The sequence below is a fragment of the Argopecten irradians genome, chromosome 5 (genome assembly GCF_041381155.1).
Source record: "Argopecten irradians isolate NY chromosome 5, Ai_NY, whole genome shotgun sequence".
Lineage (NCBI taxonomy): Eukaryota > Metazoa > Mollusca > Bivalvia > Pectinida > Pectinidae > Argopecten > Argopecten irradians.
This window is the reverse complement of record NC_091138.1, coordinates 16,451,955-16,475,100: the sequence shown is the minus strand read 5'-3', so window position 1 is coordinate 16,475,100 and position 23,146 is coordinate 16,451,955. Positions and strand designations below refer to the sequence as shown.

The following is a 23,146-nucleotide window of genomic DNA, read 5'->3' as shown; positions in this document are numbered from 1 at the left end:
TTTAAACCAGCGTTATTTTTAATCTTTTGACATACAAATACATATTCTTATTTCATAATTGAAGTGAAAATGGCCTATTAGTATTAAAGTGATTATCTTATTGAGACCAGAAAATATGAAGCAGTAGTTTTTAACTAGGGTTGTGAAATCACATATTATAATTGTTTGTTATTGAGGAATCTAAGTAAAGCCTTATTTTCAAAGTGAACAGGTTTCACAATTTGATAAATATTTTCATTTGAATTTTTTCCCCCGTCAAGGTGGGTACCTGTCAATTTCTGGTGGTAGCCATTTTTCTGAATGTAGGAAAGCTACTTTACTTATTGTAAAGTTAGTCATAAGTGATAAAAACTATTGTGACAAGTTTGGTGCAGATGTAAAGCCTCGATGTCATAGATCTGTGTTAACAGTATTCCACTCATTTCTAGCCCTTATCAATCCCTTTTAAATCGTTTTGTTGATGCTTCAACAAGATTAATTAAGGATTATGTATATCATCACTATTTTAATTGTATTTAATTAATTGATCAAAAATCTTGAACCAAAATAATGTTGATTGAAATAAGCTGTTTTGATGATAGTTTGATTATCCGTAGTATTTCTGTTTTTGTGTGCAGTAAATGACTATGCAATGCTATTTACCTGGAATACAGGCTAAACTTTTTGATGCCGTCCATGACTAAATCAGTTCTAACAAGCTCTCTACCAACAGGCCACGCAAGTTTTACCAACAACCTGGTCCGTCCCTCCTTATAGATTTACAGGTACTGTACCATGTTAAACTTTATTGATGTATTGAGATACAAGTTCTGCTTGTGATACTTCAAGTCTGTAAAAGCTTATAAAGCTTGTAGAGAACTTGTGGGAACTGTTATGGTATTCTATTAATATTTGACTGTGATCCTTATATTATATACTGCTAAGTAGACAGACGTCCAATGTATGGAGTTATTCAAATCCAAGCAGTACTGACCGAACTTCATTCTAGGCAACTATTATTTCACATTCAGAAATTGAAGGGTTACATTTATATAGTTATCCTGAAGATAAATCTATTAAGATTACTGGACTAAATTTCCACTTTAAAAGATCAATCCTGGTCACAGCACCAAAAAACAAATAGTTTAATCAACAATGTTGTCTGAACCTTGATAGGTTTTAATATCTATAATGTGAAATAACAGTTTTCTTTGATGAACTTACGGTGTAAGGGCAGATCTGAGAATTCCAACTTAATTGATCTGATCAATAAAATATCTCCACAATTTCTGTTTGATTTATTTTTTACTCATACTGATATTTTAACACATACCTTCAGTGAACTTGCAATGAAAGGTTAAGATAATAAATTACATTAAGCATGTAAAGAAATATATTAAAACTGTCTCCATATAACAAAAAAAATCCTTATAAAAGTGTCTATAAGGCATGAAGTCCTGGTAAAATATATGTAAAAATATTGTAGACATGGGACCACAGGCTCAAACTGTCAAGGAACTCTTGTCAAAAATTTTAATAGAAAATATCTGAATGTATTATTCCAATTAAAAGGAAACATTCAGAAATACTGACATATTTATCTTATCAGGAAGACATAAACTACATGTTATTACGACAATGCTATGATGATAGACGTTGATACTTTAGAAAACAAAACAATCTGTCTTCACAAAATTAGTATACATTTTACATGCAATTGTAATTTGAAAGATTCAAATTGGAACTCAAAAATATTCATAATATGATAAAAGAAGTAAAATCATGCTTTAAAAATTCAAATTGTTTTCAAGCCAGAGAATTCAAAGTCTATTTTTGAGAATCATCTACTGTAACGGCTGTGAGTAGATCATCATCACTGTCCCAGCAGTCCACCTCCCCACATGACATGCTTGTGATAGCTGATACCTCGTCTTTGCTGCTCTCTTTGTCTTGTTCTGTTGGTGTGCGTGTGACATTGACTGTTGTTGTGCGTGTGACATTGACAGTTGGTGTGTGTGTGACATTGACAGTTGGTGTGCGTGTGACATTGACTGTTGTTGTGCGTGTGACATTGACAGTTGGTGTGCGTGTGACATTGACAGTTGGTGTGTGTGTGACATTGACAGTTGGTGTGCGTGTGACATTGACAGTTGGTGTGCATGTGACATTGACAGTTGGTGTGCATGTGACATTGACAGTTGGTGTGCGTGTGACATTGCCAGACTGTACCCCATTAGTCCTATCATCACTCTGGTCATTACTGTTTGACACTTTTAAAGCTGCTTGTCTTGTCAAAGATGTATCCTCCTTAAACGAGCTTTCCATCTCCATGGCAGCTTGTAGACAGGCTTCATCGTCCATCTCGCCCAGAAAATCCTCTTCAGTCTCGTCAAAAAAACTGGACAAGAGCACATCATTGGGCAAGGGATAGTCTGAAAGGGAAAAGTTCAGCTACACAACATGTCCATGCAGTTTTACCAGGACTTAAACTAGAATTATCAGTATGACATTTAAAGCCGCTGCAACAACAAAGTTGAATTGCTTCATTTTAAAAGTGCTGAAATAGAATACTGCAAGGCAGCAGGAAAATGTATCGTATGCCAGGACGAAATTCATGATATTTTGCAATTTTTCAAGCATTTTGCTCCAGTTACATGTACCATGATTTTCACCTGCATGAATAAGCCCAAAAATTTGACAAATCTTTATCTAAATGATAAGATATAACACGCAATGAAAATAAAATAAAATTGAATACAAGTATGTATCAGATCCATAATAAATCGCAAAATGAAGAAATTCATTCCTATGAGACGCATTAAAACGTCAGGATTCATATGTGAAAATTGTCAGTTTGGCAAAGTTATATTGTATATTAGAATAATCTAGGGAAGCGTGTTTTAAAGATATGATATGAACTGGAAATACAAGGGGCCCAAAGGGCCTTAACGGTCATCTGACTACCTTGGCAATAGTAAAATTAATTACATGTATATATGGTGTCACTTTGTAAGGACCTTGTCAGGATCATTTTCAATTTCTTTCAACAAATTTTATTTCAAACAAGAGGCCCAAGGGCCTTAACATATAGAAAATTAATTAGATATAGTGTCGTGGTAGCCATCTTCGTTTTAGGATAACCAGAGATGTAACAATACTTTTTTTGGGACCATGTCAGGATCATTTCATGCAAGTTTCAGCCAAATCGCACCAGTAGAACTTGAGAAGAAGTTCAAAATGTGTTTTCAAGATGGCGGCTGTGGCGGCCATCTTGGATTTCGGATTGACCCAAAAAATAACAACACTTTGTCGGGACCATGTCAGGATCATTTCATGCAAGTTTCAGCCAAATTGCACTGGTAGAACTTGAAAAGAAGTTCAAAATGTGTTTTCAAGATGGCGGCTGTGGCGGCCATCTTGGATTTCGGAACGACCCGAAAAATAACAACACTTTGTCGGGACCATGTCAGGATCATTTCATGCAAGTTTCAGCCAAATTGCACCGGTAGAACTTGAGAAGAAGTTCAAAATGTGTTTTCAAGATGGCGACTGTGACGGCCATCTTGGATTTCGGATCGACTCGAAAAATAACAACACTTTGTCGGGACCATGTCAGGATCATTCAGCCAAATCGCACCAGTAGAACTTGAGAAGAAGTTCAAAATGTGTTTTCAAGATGGCGGCTGTGGCGGCCATCTTGGATTTCGGATTGACCCAAAAAATAACAACACTTTGTCGGGACCATGTCAGGATCATTTCATGCAAGTTTCAGCCAAATCGCACTGGTAGAACTTGAAAAGAAGTTCAAAATGTGTTTTCAAGATGGCGGCTGTGGCGGCCATCTTGGATTTCAGATCGACCCGAAAAATAACAACACTTTGTCGGGACCATGTCAGGATCATTTCATGCAAGTTTCAGCCAAATCGCACCAGTAGAACTTGAGAAGAAGTTCAATTTTTTTTTCCAAGATGGCGGCTGTGGCGGCCATCTTTGATTTCAGAACGACCCGAAAAATAACAACACTTTGTCGGGACCATGTCAGGATCATTTCATGCAAGTTTCAGCTAAATTGCACAGGTAGAACTTGAGAAGAAGTTCAAAATGTGTTTTCAAGATGGCGGCTGTGGCGGCCATCTTGGATTTTGGATCGACCCGAAAAATAACAACACTTTGTCGGGACCATGTCAGAATCATTTCATGCAAGTTTCAGCCAAATTGCACCGGTAGAACTTGAGAAGAAGTTCAAAATGTGAAAAGTTAACGCACGGCGGACGACGACGGACGAAACATGACGACCCTTCGGGTCAGATGACCTGATAATAAACATTAACATAATTATGTACCAGAAGCATGTTCAATTGTAAAATGCTTTAATTCACGGAAAATTGATCGACTGAAGAGTGGTTGTTTACAATCGCGGAATCGTTTTCTGCGGGATTGATTAAAGATTAAAAAATATACAAACAAATACCGGTATTTGTATTATTTAGATAATATATGTGCAAGAAAAATTTACTGGGAACAATAAAAGAATACAAGAAATGTCGCTGTATTTTCAAATACATTGTACATGCACAAGTTTATACACATTCTATAACTGGCGAGAAAACAGTATGAAAGTGATTGGTAGACTCTATTTCATATCTTATTCATTTCTTGGACAATCTATCCTACAGATCTGATGTTACCTACGAAATATGTGTGTTAAATACCCCACATCGGGCCCGCTTAAGCATGTGCTTAATTTTCATAAATAATACTAGGCCTACATATCTACTGTACAGTAAGCAACCTAAACTAGATCATCGTCCGAAGCCACATACAGACCAGGTAACATGCTAATAATGCAGGAAAATGCATCATGAAAATGCCATTTCTATTTGAAAACTGCAAAGTTATCAAGTAATTATTACAATAATATGAACAGGTTGGTGTCCTGATTATCGATTGTTTATATCTGGCGAACTGTCAATATCTGGAGTCAGCAGATGTGCACGCATCAATCGGAGATGGGTCCAACACACAAATGTCTTAATAAAGCCGCTTGGCTCAGCCATTTGCGGCTTTGAAGATATTGACCAAATACTTCAAAAAACATACATGTTTAAAGACTTTATTTCAAACATCTAGTTCAACCCTGAAATTTATTTCACCTAGATTACAGTTTAAATGTATCTTTAGGTGCAAATTAAGACATTTTCATTTGCCCTGTATTGTCAATATAACAGGATCAGAATCACTGTAGGATTTCATGGAGTAGGATGGCCAATATTAGACATTAATATGTCATACCTGGTGACTTAAAGTTCTGCCTCTTACAGTCAGGATCGTGACATTTCTGGTAGTAAACCGACATCTTTAGGTCTGCAATCATCCTAGAAGTAGAGAACTTCATTATCAAATATAATCAAATGGAGAATCGCTCTATCAAACATTCTAGAGGAATACCAAACACCCTTCTGGGTCATCAACAGTTGTTGTCATGTACAATTTATAATAATTTCTGCGCATGCCCAATCAACCGTGCGGTTTTGTTATTTTTACAGGTAAACTACGATAGTGGTGAAAGTGTTTTATTCAACGATAAATAGGTTGTTTGTAATAACCAATATTGATAATACATCTTTGTTTTTTCCATTGTCCTAAAAGTTTGTAACGTTCAAGCACAGTGGGGGATCGCTTGTACAGTTTTGTCTAGAGTTATCAAGTGGATACTAACGTTAATAGTTATATATGCCGTATTTTTCATGCTCACCAATCAAGATGAGCTTCCAATATGTTATTCATCACCAAAAAGTTACCAACATTGCTGCCAAAGATCATATTTACATTTATGATGAAGTGATATGAGTATACGGTCAGAACATGAAGCCAAATTGTTGTCGACAACTTCATCTTACATTTTTATAGTGATTTATGCATGTATGTATCCATCTAAACATAAGTAAGGCACAAAAAAACAAAAATTTTGCAGTACATAACTTGTGTGTTGTAACTATCATTTATAAGGCTTTTGAAGCGATTTGAACAATTCTCACAGCTTAATTCATCAATAGACTACCGAAAAAAATAACATATCAAAATGTTCGCCCAGTTACGGCACATATAACTTTAAATAAGAAATTTTGTTATTTTCTATAAATAAAACAATGTCATGTGACATACATAATGTTGTTGCTCTTGTGAGGACGACCAATGTTTTCACACCATCTATTCTTGCCGATCTCATACACGATTATCTCCCCTTCAGAGAAATAGGTCCAGTGTCGGATATGTCCTTGAACTCCGTCCCTCTGGATACGAGAGGTGATGTAGTTGTCTACTTCTGGATACGGAGAATGATGCCGCCCTCCCAGTGTTTCTAAAAGTTAAGTAATTCACCAAGTTTTTATAACCAAATTACACACTTTGAAAAGGAACATTCCAACAAACACCATTAAATTCAATAATCTTTTGGGTGTCATTATTTTCCATTTGATTTTTTTTTAAATTGCAAATACCTCTTTATATAAACAGTACCTGTTGTGTCTTGTTTGCCATCTTTACGATGACCTAATGAAGAGTGACACTGAATCCTTCCAGAATCAAACGTTAGAATTCTTGTGTTGGCTTGGTATCTATAGGAATCAGAAACCACAAAGGAGAGATGTTCTCAATGTATACAATAGATTTTTGTGATGACTTTCGTACATCTGTGGCAGTGTGTTTCTCAACATTTTAAGAAATTATGCTATCTTACTCAAGTAATCAAATCAAGATTACATATGATAACACATATGTCTGTCATTTTTGTGTTTTTCTGATCAGACTCAAAATTCAGAGTGCCAAATACAATATTCTTTCTTTTTTAAAAGGGGGAATCTACTAAAAAAAAAATATAAAAATTCTCACTGAAAAACCTGAGAATAAACAAAAAATAGAACCCTTTATTGGTGAACTATAACCAATGACAAATAATGAAAAAAAGCATTCCCCTTCAACAAAAGGCGTGATGAGAAAACATTCTATATATATTATACATTATTGTGCACGCTTGATAAAATATATATGTTTAGACTTACTGCACATTGGCGACAAGAGAATCCATAAATATAAGTTCATCTCGGTCAGATCCTTTGTTAGATGAAAGGTGAAGATCCGGTGACCCTGACCCAGGGGACTTGTTAGTATCTTCTGACCTCTGCTGGGATAAGGTAGTGTGATACATGTTACTACTGGACAGTAAGAGTGGGTTGTCTTTTCCGAGTTTACACGAAAGGTAGAGTCGAAAGTTCCGGTTCTTTGTATACACACCTGTAATCAAGTTACATTTTCATAATATCACCAAATACTGATTGATTTTAAGTGAAAAACAAAAATTCCACCAAAGTGGATTTGTCGCCTGCACAGCATCACAAAAAACAGTTATTTACAGATGAAAATATTGTTAATAATTAGATGAAGTTATCAAGTTCATTACTCTTGCAAATATTAATGAATTTTGACAAATCTCAAACCACTCCGAGATCTCATTAATTTAAAGCAATATACCAAATTTGGTTGAAAATGGACAATAAATACTAAAGTTATCGCGCGAAAACCATAGATTTTATCTGTTTAAAGTCCCGTAACTCTCGCAAATATTGACGGACTGTGACCAGTATCAAACCACTCCCTAGATCTCATTAATATAAAGCCCCGGTCACACATTCACGGATCAACTCGCCGGATTAGCTACGAATACGATCCGGCATCTTTCGTGGTAGATGTATTCTGTAATGGCCCGCAGTTTTCCGTATAGTAGCAATTGTCTTACGTATTTACACATGGAAGTATTTTTATATCCGTTGCAAATTTTGAATTTGGCTACGGTTCAGAGCATAGGAAGATGATTTTGGATGTACAGCGAATCAAAATAAGGAATAAAAATAAAATGGGTGTATCTGAATGATATTTATTGAAACGCTTAGTCCAAGAAGACATAGATATCCCATAAGTGATAAGAACAACCTTACAAACATACTACTTCGAAATTCCCTTTCAATTCTATGCACATGTGGAATTATTTTAGTCCTTGCTTCACTAACTTGACATTTTGATGTTCTTTCCCTCGTTCATATTTCAGTATTGTGATTACTTAAGGAAACAATTTTCCGTGCACCTTAACAATATGTTTCACTTATGTTGTCAAATGGCTCAAGTCGCTGTCTACCCTCACAGGGACCTGGCACAAATTTTTTAACCAACAGTATACATATATGCGTATATATATTATAGCATCAAGGGTATGAATTCGGTGATAGAGAAAAACGGGCCTAATTTTCAAAACCGTGATATATGTACACTGTTAGTTAAAAAATTTGTGCCAGGTCCCTTTGACTACCTTCAGTATATATTCGTGAAAACCTGTAGACACACCGTTGCAAAGCCGTAACGGAACCGTATCGGACATTGAAAACTAGCATTATTCCGGGGCCATCCGTAGAATTAAATCCGTAGTGGCACTGGCGAGATGATCCATGAATGTGTGACCAGGGCATTAAGCAATATACAAAATTTGGTTGAAATCAGACAATAAATACTAAAGTTAATAAGCGAAAAGAATGGATTTATCTGTTTTGATGATTTTAAAGTCCTGTAACTCTTGCAAATATTGACAGATTTTGATCGTTATCGAACAAAAGTTGGCTGAAAATGGACAATAAATATTTCAGTTATTGAGCGGAACCATGGATTTTTCTGTTTTGACGATTTTTAAAAGTCCTGTTACTCTTGCAAATATTTAGAGATTTAACTGGTATCAAACCACTCTGAGATCTCATTAATATAAAGCAATATACAAAATTTGGTTGAAATCGGACAATAAGTACTAAAGTTATTGAGCAGAAACGATGGATTTATCTGTTTTGACAATTTTAAAGTCCCGTAACTCTTGCAAATATTGACAGATTTTGACCGTTATCGAAGTCATCTGAGATATCGTTGATATAAAGTAAAATTTGGCTGAAATTGGACAATAAATATTTACGTTACTGAGCGAAAATCATGGATTTATCTGTTTGGATGATTTTAAAGTCCTGTAGCTCTAGCAAATATTGACGGATTATGACCAGTATCAAACCACACGAGATTCATTAAAGAGACAATTCGATCGAAGAGTACATTGAAACTTGCACATATTTTGGATGCAAACCAGTTATAATGGAAATTAGATTTGTTGGTTTAACTGTGATATGTCAGAAAAGCCCACTGTAGTCAAATGTATGTGAACTGTTCAATTGCCATTACATATAGCCTTGTAAGCCGAACCCTGACCCTTGTGTGTGTTGTAAAGAATTTTTTGTCTAGAACTACTCAAAACGCTCTTACAGTTGTGTTAACATTATTAGATGCATATGTTCTTGTCTAAAAATAATTTCATCAACTCCTCAGTGGTTATGTATTGCTTTTGTTTAACTTGCGTGACTTTGACTCGGGCAAGGGTACAGCGTACCTGCTTAATCGTATTGATCAACGATTTGGAATTTCAATGATATTAATTAAAATACTTAACAATGTTGTGGAATTTGTCACGTTTTCTTGTCATATGTTTCATAAGGATTGAAGAACAATACATTTATGTCATATTTTGCTTCATGGTTATGTAACGAATTAGCCTCACTGAATTGTCCCTTTAATATAAAGCGAAGTTTGGTTAAAATTGGACAAGAAGTACTAAAGTTATTGAGGGAAACAATGGATTTATCTGTTTTTAAAGTCCTGTAACTCTTGCAAATATTGAGGGATTTTGACCATTATCAAAATTATATGAGATCTCATTGATAACAAGAGCTGTTGGAGAACAGCAAAGCTCGCCTATTCAGAAGAAGTTGATGTTCAAGTATTTACTATTTAAACATTGAAATATGACAAATTAACAGACTCAAAAAAAACCTAAACGGCCCCAAATTGGTTGTATTATCACGTTCAGCATCCATGCACATTAGGAAAATAAAATCATAAACATTTATGATGACTTATGCTTAAACAATTGACAAAATAGAAACTTGCTCAAAAACTTTAACATGGAAATATGACAAATTAACAGACTCAAAAACCCCTAAAGGGCCCCAAATTGGTTGTATTATCACGTTCAGCATCCATACACATTAGGAAAATAAAATCATAAACATTTATGATAACTTAAGCTTAAACAATAGACAAAATAGAAACTTGCTTAAAAACTTTAACGTGAAATGGGACGCCAACGCTGACGCCGACGCCGGGGTGACAACATTAGCTCCCCCTATTCTTCGAATAGGTGAGCTAAAAAGCAATACATTAAATTTGGTTGAAATTGGACAATACATGCTTAAGTTATCAAACAGAAACAGCTTCCTAGGCGCTGATGCCGACACCGAAACAGACGTCGACATGGTGATACCTAAGTGTCGCACTTGCATTACAGGCAACACAATTATTGAAATGTCTTTAACAACTGTAAAACAGTTTAAACCAAGAATATATCACACCTTAAATTCATTAGTGTAGCAGATTGGGCTGGGTCGGTCATGATCATCAGCACATTTGCATTTTCTACTCTCTACATTAGTAAATTACTAAAACTACTTAGGATATATAAACTGCATTCTTTCACATTTTTTACTTTAACAAGAGATCCCAGAGGGATCTTGGCGTCCACAAAAGAATGATCCAGATCTGACAATGGAAAGATGGATCTTTCCTCTGCTTTTCAAACTTTTACTACATACAGTACTACATATGAAATTTGAGAAGGGTCCTTTTCAGTACTTTCTGAGATATACAGTCGAGACTGTCTTATGTGACTTTCCAAGGGACCATCAAAAAAAAGTCACATAAGACAGGGAGTCACTTAAGGCAGTCCAAGATCATCCGCAACATCACTGTACAAAAATCTGTCTTTAATTGTCTGTAAAATTCTTCATTATAAATATATCAATTACCTGATTTTTAAAAAAAATAAATAAAAAATAATAATAAAAAAATGAAAAATTATTTAATTTTTTTTGGTTAAAAATCATTTAGATCTAGTTATAAATTACAAGCAGACATACATTGATGCTTGGTTTTTTTGCAATTAAAAAAATATTTGTGTGTCATGGCTTTTCAGGCTTGAAGAAAAAAATACAAAAATCACACTTGTCAGAAAACAACCATTGCAAAACAATTGCAGATGTTGTGTAAATTATAAAACATTACTACTGTACAGTAGAGGTACCATTTTAAAACATGGGCTTTATTTTGCTGAATTTTACAAATCTACCGTACACTGCTACCAAATGGCGGCCATTACAGAAGCCCAAGTCGTGTGCATTTGCTTTTACAAGACTTTTTGGTGTTATGAGAAACTTTTGAAGAAAATATAGAGTTTCTGACTATGGGATGACAGTTATAATGACTGTTTACTCATATCAAAGAATGAAATTATGTTTGGTCGTAAATGCCATGTACAAAATAAGAAGAGAGTCACCCACGCCAAGCCATAGGATGATACGGTAGGCGAAATAAAACATGCCGATTTATTTAATGTGTTCCGTTATTAATTGTCAATGTTTACCATTGTTTAGTATTGAGAGATATCTGAATGATATCTAGCCTTTTTAATAGTTTAAGGCAAATTTTTGTGGGAAAAAACGATCTTTCATGATCCGTCAAAACTGGTTACACAGTAATGTACTCTTATCGTAGTCAACAGTCGATGTTTAGTTCGATGTTCACACCTCTTTATCTATCATAATTATGGCCTCAGGCGAATGGAAAGTCGCTCAAGACAGACTTTTTATGATGTTTGGGTTGTAAAAACATGGTCGCTTGTCACGTAAGACAGGGAGTCGCTGAAAACAGACCCATTATATAGCAAAATACGTTTGGGGGTCTCAAGTAAGGTCACATAAGACAGGGAGTCGCTACATACAGGGGGTCGCTCAGACAGTCTCGACTGTATAGCGGTGACAAACTTCAATCCAATCCAAGATGGATACCTGTCGGCCATCTAGCTGTCTTGAACAACTAGGACCCTAGGGGAACCTGCGTAAGAAATTTGAGACAGATACCTTCAGCACTTTCTGAGAAATAGCAGTAACAAGAATTGTTGACAGACGAAAGGACGGACCACGGATGAAAGGTGATTTGAATAGCAGACCATCTGATGATGGTGGGCTAAATAAACTCAACCTTAAGAAAATAAAATCATGTGTAATACCATCATTCTACTCAAAATATTACCTAGATCACAAAATAACACATCCTTTCCATCCTTGTTTTTCACCATCAGAGACTCCAAATCTCCGACAGTAATTCCTTCTGGTAATTTCCTTGTATCTTGACCATCCTCCAGTTGTTGATTTGTATCTTGACCACACTCTGATTGTTGCTTTGTGTCACTTTCCTTCAATGGCTCACCACCTTGCTTCCTCACTTCATTGGCCACAAAGTGAACAAAATTTCCTGTAATCAATCAGAAGTTCACATATTTCATGTCTGTTAATTGTACAGGAGGTCAAAATGAAATGGTGTCCTTCATATTGTCTGAATTTAAGAATTTTAATTCGAAAGAAATATCAATGCAAAGCTTAATAAATTTCACAATGTTTAAGGACAGAAGATTTAGAAGAAATGTCTTAATTTTTTATTAAAAAAATACGACAACTCATGAGATGACTGTCCACTTCAGAAAGTAAGATGGTAAGCCTGGCAACCGCAAGCTACATCAAAGGTTGCGCTGGCGGATATTAAAGGGAAATCAGTTATCATCCACATCACAATCAGTGCACAAACATAAAAGCTCTCGTAATGGATTCGTCCAAAACACCGAGTGACAATTCCTTCTTACTTATAAGTGACGAGGTATTAGCTTGAAATTGTTGAAGTATGGAACCATTTGAATTCTTTGACCTTGAAAATGGTCAAGGTCAATCATTTAGACAAACTTTACCTGCCTGTATGTTGTCTCTGAAGGCGACTCCTGGGAGTAGATATATCAAATGCCGACTGAATTTTACCTTGGTGCTGTAACATCAAACATCAGTAATTACTCTGAAGTCATCAAACATGGTTCACTGTTTTGTGCACTAATCCTTCAGAAGAAATAACTTTAGTATTAGGATTTACCTCCATGCATACTTATTTTAATGGTATTTCAATAACAAAAGTCTGGTCTGATGACTGGAAACCTAAGTTTCCATAGTAAAACCATGGTACCAACCTATTGTTAAAAGCTGGAAACTAAACCTGCAACCAAGAGATCTAGATGGGGAGCTTGTATAGATACCTAAATAGCCATTCAGTCACAATCAATAAATGATACACAGGATAACTTAATCAAGTTGTGAAAATCTGTTCAGAAAGTTCAAGGATCCAAGTAATGATACCTGGCATCCAGATCCAGCACTGATTTCCTATCACAGCTGATTCCAAACTTCTCATTTAACCAGTAACACACATACTGTAAAAAAGAAAAATTACCATAAAATTACTAGAAATATTCAGAAATTTGGCCGAAGAACAAGATGAGAAACTAGTATGCCCTATTTGAACAAATATACACACCCAGTCTACTATCATTTTACCTTTCAGCCTGGTACGAAATGTGTTCTAGTGGAGCACTGTCTCACAAAAACATTTGAGCAGTTTTCTATACTGTTTTGTAGGCTTCTAAATATTTTATGCTCATACATGTATTTATACATGATTTTTGTCCAAAACAAACATAACAGTCAGTCTTAATATCTACCATACCGATCACAAGACGTCAAGTTCACAATTTGTAGAATTAATGTATAAATTTCCTTCAAAAAGATTTTTTTATATTTATATGTGAAAAAATGTCTTGCTGTGAATTTGTTATTTTACACGGTTCAGTTTTGTTGTATAGTAGATTAGCAATTTAAAACAAGTATGATAATATGTATACAAACACTTTATAATATTTTATCATTACTTTTAAAAGCAAAAAAAAAATTGTCAGTTTAGGGTTACCCGACCGACCCTAATTTTTTACCCCTGACCCTAATTTTATTCCCCACTTTTCTACGAAAAAAAATTTAAAAGTCGGATTTCGATCTCAGACTCCGGTTCCGGCCATTACTTTAGAGTGAAAGACACTAAAAAAAAACTGACCTACCAACACTATTTTTTTTTTGCAAATGTAACCCTAAACAGACATATGTTTTTTTTGGCCTGAGCAGTAATAAGCACCAATTGTAGGTCTAAAGACAACATCATTTTTATCAGTCTGAAAGTCTTTGAGCTACAATATTGTAGCTAATGTCCTATTAGTCTTACACCTCCACTGGGAATTAGTACATCACATGACATATTTGATTCTGATTGGCTACATACATGGGTACTATTCGCAATAGTGCCCAGGCAAGCAGCAGTGTTGATCTGGCACGAAAATTAATGTGAATGTAATGTGATGTCACCATTACATGAAGTCATTATAACGTTGCCCTTTGACCAAGATGTCCAGATGGCGGACAGGTTGTTGTATGCAGGGATGGAAGCAAATGTTGCTTTTCTACAGAAGACAGTTTAGATGTGTTCTAATATTGATACACTTTTAATATTCATGAAGCTGAATCCTGTTTTTTGAAAACACAATTTAATGTAACAATGTGGTGTGGAAATGAAGATAGCCAAGGTGTTGCTTGACACGTGTTTCTGTTACGATGACATGAAAACATGTCTCATGTGAGGGTGATGTACTAAACCCATTATGGCCTGGTTGAGAGGGCACTATATATATATTTTTGCCTCATAGTATTGTCTCGTGATGGGACAGTGTCCTCGCCTTCAGCTCCGGCACTATTCCATCCCTCAACAATACTATGGGGCAATAGTACCCAACCAGGCCATAATAGATAAATATATTCCATGTAGAAACTATAGCATTAATATTTTGGAGACATTCTGAAGAAATCTAAAATTGATCTGTACCACTAAATGTCTCACCTTGATAAACACTTCTACCATGTGGTCACCATCTTTGTCAGCGTTGTGTTCCTTTAGAAACTCCAGGTCAAAATAAAGTTTACATACAGCATCTGTCACAATAAATACAATAGAGTTGGGTTTTTTTTGGTTTTTTTTAAATCAAGATGTCCATTTTAACAAGTATCAGTCAAGCATTATCTCCTACTTTATTTTTACAATTAGATTTTAGTGGATGGGTGCTTACACTTTCTCTCGGGTAAAGAAATATCATGGAGCTCTTTTTAAAGGTGATCTTATGATGCCTGTAGTATAGGGTCCTTCAGTACTGGTAAGGCTAACATGTCCATCAGACAGAAGCAAATTACCGTCCATACTGTAATTAAAGCTTCTACTTACTCTGCGGTATAACTTCATAATGATGACGGCAGCTATCCTTTAGCTGGCTAAAACGAAATAAAAACAAAACTGAACAATGATAACGATAGCTATCCTTATAGCTGACTAAAACCAAACAAAAATATAACTTGCCATTATTTAGCTGACTAAAACCAAATAAAAATATAACTTCATAATGATGACAACAGCTATCCTTTAGCTGACTAAAACCAAATAAAAATATAACTTCATAATGATGACCACAGCTATCCTTTAGCTGACTAAAACCAAATAAAAATATAACTTCATAATGATGACCACAGCTATCCTTTAGCTGACTAAAACCAAATAAAAATATAACTTCATAATGATGACCACAGCTATCCTTTAGCTGACTAAAACCGAATAAAAATATAACTTCATAATGATGACAACAGCTATCCTTTAGCTGACTAAAACCAAATAAAAACATAACTTCATAATGATGACCACAGCTATCCTTTAGCTGACTAAAACCAAATAAAAATATAACTTCATAATGATGACCACAGCTATCCTTTAGCTGACTAAAACCAAATAAAAATATAACTTCATAATGATGACAACAGCTATCCTTTAGCTGACTAAAACCAAATAAAACATAACTTCTTAATGATGACAACAGCTATCCTTTAGCTGACTAAAACCAAATAAAAATATAACTTCATAATGATGACAACAGCTATCCTTTAGCTGACTAAAACCAAATAAAAATATAACTTCATAATGATGACCACAGCTATCCTTTAGCTGACTAAAACCAAATAAAAATATAACTTCATAATGATGACCACAGCTATCCTTTAGCTGACTAAAACCAAATAAAAATATAACTTCATAATGATGACAACAGCTATCCTTTAGCTAACTAAAACCAAATAAAAATATAACTTCATAATGATGACCACAGCTATCCTTTAGCTGACTAAAACCAAATAAAAATATAACTTCATAATGATGACAACAGCTATCCTTTAGCTGACTAAAACCAAATAAAAATATAACTTCATAATGATGACCACAGCTATCCTTATAGCTGACTAAAACCAAACAAAAATATAACTTGCCATTATTTAGCTGACTAAAACCAAATAAAAATATAACTTCATAATGATGACCACAGCTATCCTTTAGCTAACTAAAACCAATAAAAACCTTCATAATGATGACAACAGCTATCCTTTAGCTACTAAAACCAAATAAAAAATAACTTCATAATGATGACAACAGCTATCCTTTAGCTGACTAAAACCAAATAAAAATATAACTTCATAATGATGACCACAGCTATCCTTTAGCTGACTAAAACCAAATAAAAATATAACTTCATAATGATGGACAACAGCTATCCTTTAGCTGACTAAAACCAAATAAAAATATAACTTCATAATGATGACAACAGCTATCCTTTAGCTGACTAAAACCAAATAAAAATATAACTTCATAATGATGACAACAGCTATCCTTTAGCTGACTAAAACCAAATAAAAATATAACTTCATAATGATGACCACAGCTATCCTTTAGCTGACTAAAACCAAATAAAAATATAACTTCATAATGATGACCACAGCTATCCTTTAGCTGACTAAAACCAAATAAAAATATAACTTCATAATGATGACCACAGCTATCCTTTAGCTGACTAAAACCAAATAAAAATATAACTTCATAATGATGACCACAGCTATCCTTTAGCTGTCTAAAACCAAATAAAAATATAACTTCATAATGATGACCACAGCTATCCTTTAGCTGACTAAAACCAAATAAAAACACAACTTCATCCAGTATTTTTGAACCATTTTAACATCAATATAATTTATCATAACTAGTTGATAAACTTGTTGCAGCCAAAATGAATTCATCATTTAATTAATAAAATATGTACAGGAGGAAACTTAACTGGCATGTACAATATTATTTAAAATGAAGAATACACTTATAAACTACAGCTGTGTGTCTAGGGTTTACTTAACAAATCTTACTTGTAGTAATGCCAGAAGACAAGATATGACGTGACCAGATACTGCCTCTGACCACTGTCTGATCCAAGGCTCTCGCTCTCAAATGCAAACACATGTAAATCCTGAAATGGAAAGAGATCATATATCAGCTATAATTTTATATGCATTTCAAAGTTTTATTTTTCCAGTTGAATAGCTTAGGAATGTGAACATATATACCTAGCTAGTTAAATGACCACAATAATAGTTTTGCTAATTTTATGTTTTTGGCACAGTAATATAATGATCAATATAATTCATATATTCTGAAGACATTCTGATATATCAGTTATAATTACTTCCCTTTGTTATTCCGTCGGTAGTCCATCTAACTTCAGCCCTGATGAAGTGAAACAAAGGGAAGTAACTCTGATAGATTAGAATGTCTCAAAATTACTACTAGCTTGCAGGTTTATATTTATGATATTTCAGCATTTACCATCATTTGCATATTAAAACTATTTTTTTCAGTATGAAAGCCTTATAAGCTAGCTTACTGTAAAAATATGCATGTGCCATATTTAGTCTATTTTAAATTGAAATAAAATCAAATTATAATTTTACTTATTACGTAATATTTCATGAGACAAACAATCAAAGTACTCAAAGTACTGCAAATACAACACAGCAGAAACAGAAAAATAGAATGAAATCAAATGAATTTCCAAAATCAAAATATATAAACCATATTATAAAGACTTTAATATCAATTATTTCAAGAACATATTCAACTGATCACAGAAAATACATATGTTTTGTTTGACATTTTTCTTAATTAAAGTTCCTACATGAAAATTACAAAGAAAAAAAGTCTTCATTAAAATGAGTTTTTATCCTTAATATACTCTTGTTTCTAATGTTGCACATACACTTATTTTGGTAAAACCATGCACATATGAGGGCAGCCTTATAAGTTATATTGCCTTTACCTCAGATCTGTGTTTAACATTCATTTAAAAACATTATTTTAAAGTACACAAAAAGGGCATATGATTAGTTTACTTTAAAACTCTTATGTCTATAAGCCTTAGATAGTAAGTCCAATTTGAATTATCATAACAGAGATTATGTAAGTTGGACAGAGGAGTCACCAGCAGGCAACAGTTGACCTAGATGGGCTGTGTATTATATAACACTCTGTGTATTCTATACACACTCTGTGTATTCTACCAATCAGAAGGCAGTCTTCCCATGACTACTGATTGGTCCAAAAAAATATTATTCAATGAATAGGGAATTTATGAATGGAAGTTTATGAATGAAATGGTTCAAGAGGTCACCACTAGATGTCATTGTAGGGAAAGTCCTACTCAGTCCTACACATTAATAGTAAACCGGATAGCATTAATACAAACGCTAGTCGCGCTGTATTAAAAATTATAGGAGCAATTACAGAAGCAATCAACTTTTAGAACAATACATACCGATGCATGACTCCTGGCAAATAGAAAAGCATCCTGCTGTCTGAAAAATGTCTCCCATTTGGCAGTTGGTCCCAATATACTAAGAGTGAAAACATAGATGATCATGAATGCACATGAAATCACTTTTTTTTTTATAATTTTTCATAATCATTGTTAAAGGATTTGTGCAGCCAAAATATTTTTTTAATAATACGTCAGGATATTACTTTGGATGAATGAAAAATTAAGTCCCACCCAACGAATCGTCTAGCTTTTAGCGCTATCGGTTGGTTTTGGTCGTGATTTACGGGTAGTGTCGACTACGGTTCAGAGATAATGAGTTAGGTGGTCACATGGTCTTGTGATGTCAGAGTAGTCCGCGGCTACACAAGGTAAGCCTAGTGCTATGCATGTATACAGCACATACATGTATACATTAGATCTACATGTACGAGTAAATGGTTATTCTAGCCTAATGCTGTAGATATTTTCAGTTTCAAAACATTCCATTTACACCACTTCAAGAATTCAAACAAGCATATATCTAACTTTAGATAAGATAATCAGTCCAATTTGATAGCGATATCAAAATGATGTTCGGATCAGTCTGGACTGAGATTTAGATAGCATATGATGTAAATTTCAGTGTAATAAAAAAACAGCATAATGTAACACTATCTTTTACGAGTAAAATCCCAAAAATTAGCATGAATATATCTAGAATCTGTGTTTTTATTTCAAACTTCTGTTATAACGATGCAAACACGGCACAGTTTTTGAGTAAAAATAAAATGTGGACGGTTATAAGTTATGTGATATTGGAGTAACAGTACCGAACTTATACCGAAAATAATATGTATATCTATATTGTTGCCTTTGAAACTTTATCCATAACGTTTACTAAAAAGCAGAAATACATCAATGGTATTTCTGATATATTTTCCAAAATTACAGTTTAAGTGTAGATTTAAATTCATTATTTCAAAATTATACTAAATCCTTAAAATAGTATATTCATTGTCGACCGTTTTGTATATCATACCGATATTTAATAGTATGATATATGAACATTTATCGTATAATCCAAAAAGTAACCACATAAAGTGTTCAAATGAAAATTGAAATTACTTGTATACAGGCATTATAAATAGATATAATATCTTGTACCTTTTTAAAAATATACTAAGTGATATTTAAATAAGTATATTTAGTGTGATAATGTTGTAACCCTTCTTGTATGACTATACATGTACATTTAGATTCGAAACGGTGAAAATACATGCTTAGAATTTTTACTAATACCTTAGAAACTAGTTCTTAGAACCATTTTTGTTTCTGAATAAGTCACCTTCCATTTATGTTTCACCTGTGTACGACGTATATATATATATGTGTGTATGTAATATATATTCCTAGGTATGATCAGGTATATTTTATTTCCATTTGCTTTTACATTTTCATTTTAAAAATGGAGGTGACAATAAAAAACCTAGAGCATAGATGAACGGGGTTTCCATAATTCAAATCACAATCCAATTAACGGATGTCCTAACCTAATTGACAGTAAGACAATAGCAAATACCCGATATAGTCCACCGAATAGCAAATTGCCCGCCGCCAGGTAATTACAGGTGAGTTAGATGAATGGCGCTGTGTACAGGTAAATAACATCCTGGTCCAGGTATTACATACCATCAAACCAAAGGCATGGCTAATCATATATCTATAATATTGGTGTATCTACTCGTATATCGATTAAGAATTGAAAGCAACCGCACGGTCTGAAAAAATAGTTTGTTTTGCTTAATATCTCAATTATTTGATCTTTTATAATATCAAAAGTAAATTATTTCTACCATATGTTGAAACGTTTTACGGTATTGTAATAAATGTATCTCGATTTATTCGGTTAGCAACACACAACACAATATTTGTAATGATCAATCATCGGTGTGTACGTATGTCAAGCATCGTATCCTTAATGCTTTAATCAAGGGTTTCTTAAATTGTTACGTAAAATTTCATTTTAAAGTCACAAACTTTGCAATTCACAATGTATCAAAGATACAGAATACAGGAAAATATTATCTAATTGAAGCTTATTCGTTGCTGAACTCCTCGACAAAAAATCTGAAACTTTAATTTCTGTGTGGATTTTCTTTCATATTTACACGAAGATACCTGCTATTAGATCATAAATTAGAGTATTTGAAACATCAAATTTCACTCTTTTAGTTATTTATATTCGAGCCAAAGTTATTGTACGATTAACTTCACTCAAAAGTAATCATAAAAAATCTTTGATCGGCTTTTCCTGTGACCGTTGATGTAAGTGATAGCACATCAGTTATAGTACAGCTATAAGCCACGGACTATTATGACGTCACACGGTTTAGAGCTAGAAAATATGCATAATCGGGTGGTCAGAAAATTTGACCTCGATATCGGCAGTTTACAGGTTATTCCAGTCGCGCGCGGCACGGAGAGGTTTCTACACGGTCTAATAAAGCCATTTCCAGCATAAACTGAAATTATCATTTTTGACTGCACAAATCCTTTAAATTAACAAAGCAAAATTTCTATATGATACCAGTGAATCTAAATGTTCAATTGAAAAGTATTACTGTATACTTCTGAAGGAGAGTCTGACAGTGATATCTTAGAATATTTATTAGGCAAGTTTACTTTTTACTTGATAATCACATACAGAAACACATACAAACATCTTTAGTTAATCGCACATAGAATTCCAGCATCCAAACAGCAACCTATCAATTAATACATGTATAAATAATTATATAATAATGTATAATACTAGTCAGAATATATTTCCTATTCAACTAATAGTAGTCATTTAATTTATGAGTTTCCAGACAGACTGTCAATAATTTTCATCCTAAAAAATGCAACTGCACATCAAATAAACATTTCATTAATTAGACCTATATATATATATAAAGCAAACACTTATACATAAAATCTTCATACGTTGGTTTGAATAATTCTGGTATCTTCTCAGAACGATGTTTCTTCACTTGCTCGTTGACTGCAGCCTCCAATTTGCACCATTGCCTGAAATTCAAGACACTAATTTACAAACAATGTAGATGTATTATATATGCATTCTACAAACTACTTCATTTCCAGTTAATAATATGTTTAACAGATAAACATGAGAGATATGTACACATTTTCGAAATATTTAATTTGGTGAACAAAAAAACGAATGTAATTGTTTAGGTATTAGGTCGTTTCGGTTTTATGTAGTTTCGGTAGGGTTATTTTATGACGCAATAATGTTATTTCTACCAGAGATGCTGTGGGAATGTCAAACAATGTTCACGATATTATAATGACGAAAGTCGCGAATATGCCATGAAAACACAAATAAATAAAGAAATGTTCAGTAAAACCACTAAAAAACACTAAAAAGTTCGTACCAAATTTTTTTATATCCATGTACCGAAAAATCTCGCTTATGTACTGTACCGAAACGATCGCAAGACTTTTCGGTACTCCCGAAACGACTTGTTACCGAAATGACTCGTTACCGAAACGTAATTCATTGTTTACTGTTAGCATTTAATATTTTTAATATATCGTAGGGCTACTAGTCAAGTAGGTGTTTTTTATAACTAACGTTAGAACTTCGGTCATCAGATCATAACAAGTTCAAATAATAAAATGGCCCCTGACTTTTCTCAGCTGTTTCTGTTACCGTTTTTGTTTTCCACCATAAAAACGTGCTATTCCGGATCCATTAGGATGTAGAGCTGCCATTTCCAACGTTGAAGGTATGGGTAGGTATTTTTGTAAGATTTACATAATACCGTTAGTCTACAGCTGGTTTTTATAGTTGTTATCAAGCCATGGCCAGTCACTGAACGTTTATTTGTTTACAAACAAATTTCCAACTCCCGCCTTTGTATTCAATGAATCTGACTCAGACAGACGCTTAAAAACTTAGTTTACGGAAAAGGCCGATGATTCCCGATTGTCTCTATCGATGTTGTTATAAGAAACAGTGCAAAAAATATTTATAATATTAATCAATTTGGAATATTTATGCCCTTCAAAATAGGATTGATACATAATGGTCGATTAAAGGGTCACTATATACATCTATCTTTCCAAAACGGGTTTTAATTTGTAAAACGAAACTGGTCACAAAAGGTACTGTAGGCCTATTAACTAAACGTTATATTAAGGCCATTATATAAAGGGATAATGTTTCTCGAAATCAAGGATTTAAATAACATTTCCAATAGCTAGGGACAAAGAGAAACATAATTATAGAGTACAAATGTATGAAATTTCAGATCCAACCACCAGGTTTAAAAAAGCAGTAATTACAGACTCCTATCATATCAAAATTTAAGATGGCTAACGTTACCTTAAGGTCATCTCATT

At 33.8% G+C, this 23,146-nt stretch overlaps 1 protein-coding gene across 1 annotated transcript; it reads right to left on the bottom strand.

The window, feature by feature from the left end:
- Positions 1-1,339: 1,339 nt before the first annotated feature.
- LOC138323017 (DNA-directed primase/polymerase protein-like) lies at positions 1,340-22,669 on the bottom strand. The gene is made up of 14 exons (XM_069267331.1): positions 22,455-22,669; positions 21,725-21,808; positions 18,758-18,836; positions 17,316-17,416; positions 15,310-15,356; positions 14,932-15,023; positions 13,350-13,423; positions 12,914-12,987; positions 12,205-12,426; positions 7,041-7,272; positions 6,499-6,596; positions 6,145-6,340; positions 5,272-5,354; positions 1,340-2,411 (listed from the first exon to the last, which is right to left on the bottom strand). Exons 1-14 carry the CDS (start codon positions 22,514-22,516, stop codon positions 1,807-1,809), a joined length of 2,049 nt encoding a protein of 682 aa, XP_069123432.1. The 5' UTR covers positions 22,517-22,669; the 3' UTR covers positions 1,340-1,806.
- Positions 22,670-23,146: the final 477 nt, after the last annotated feature.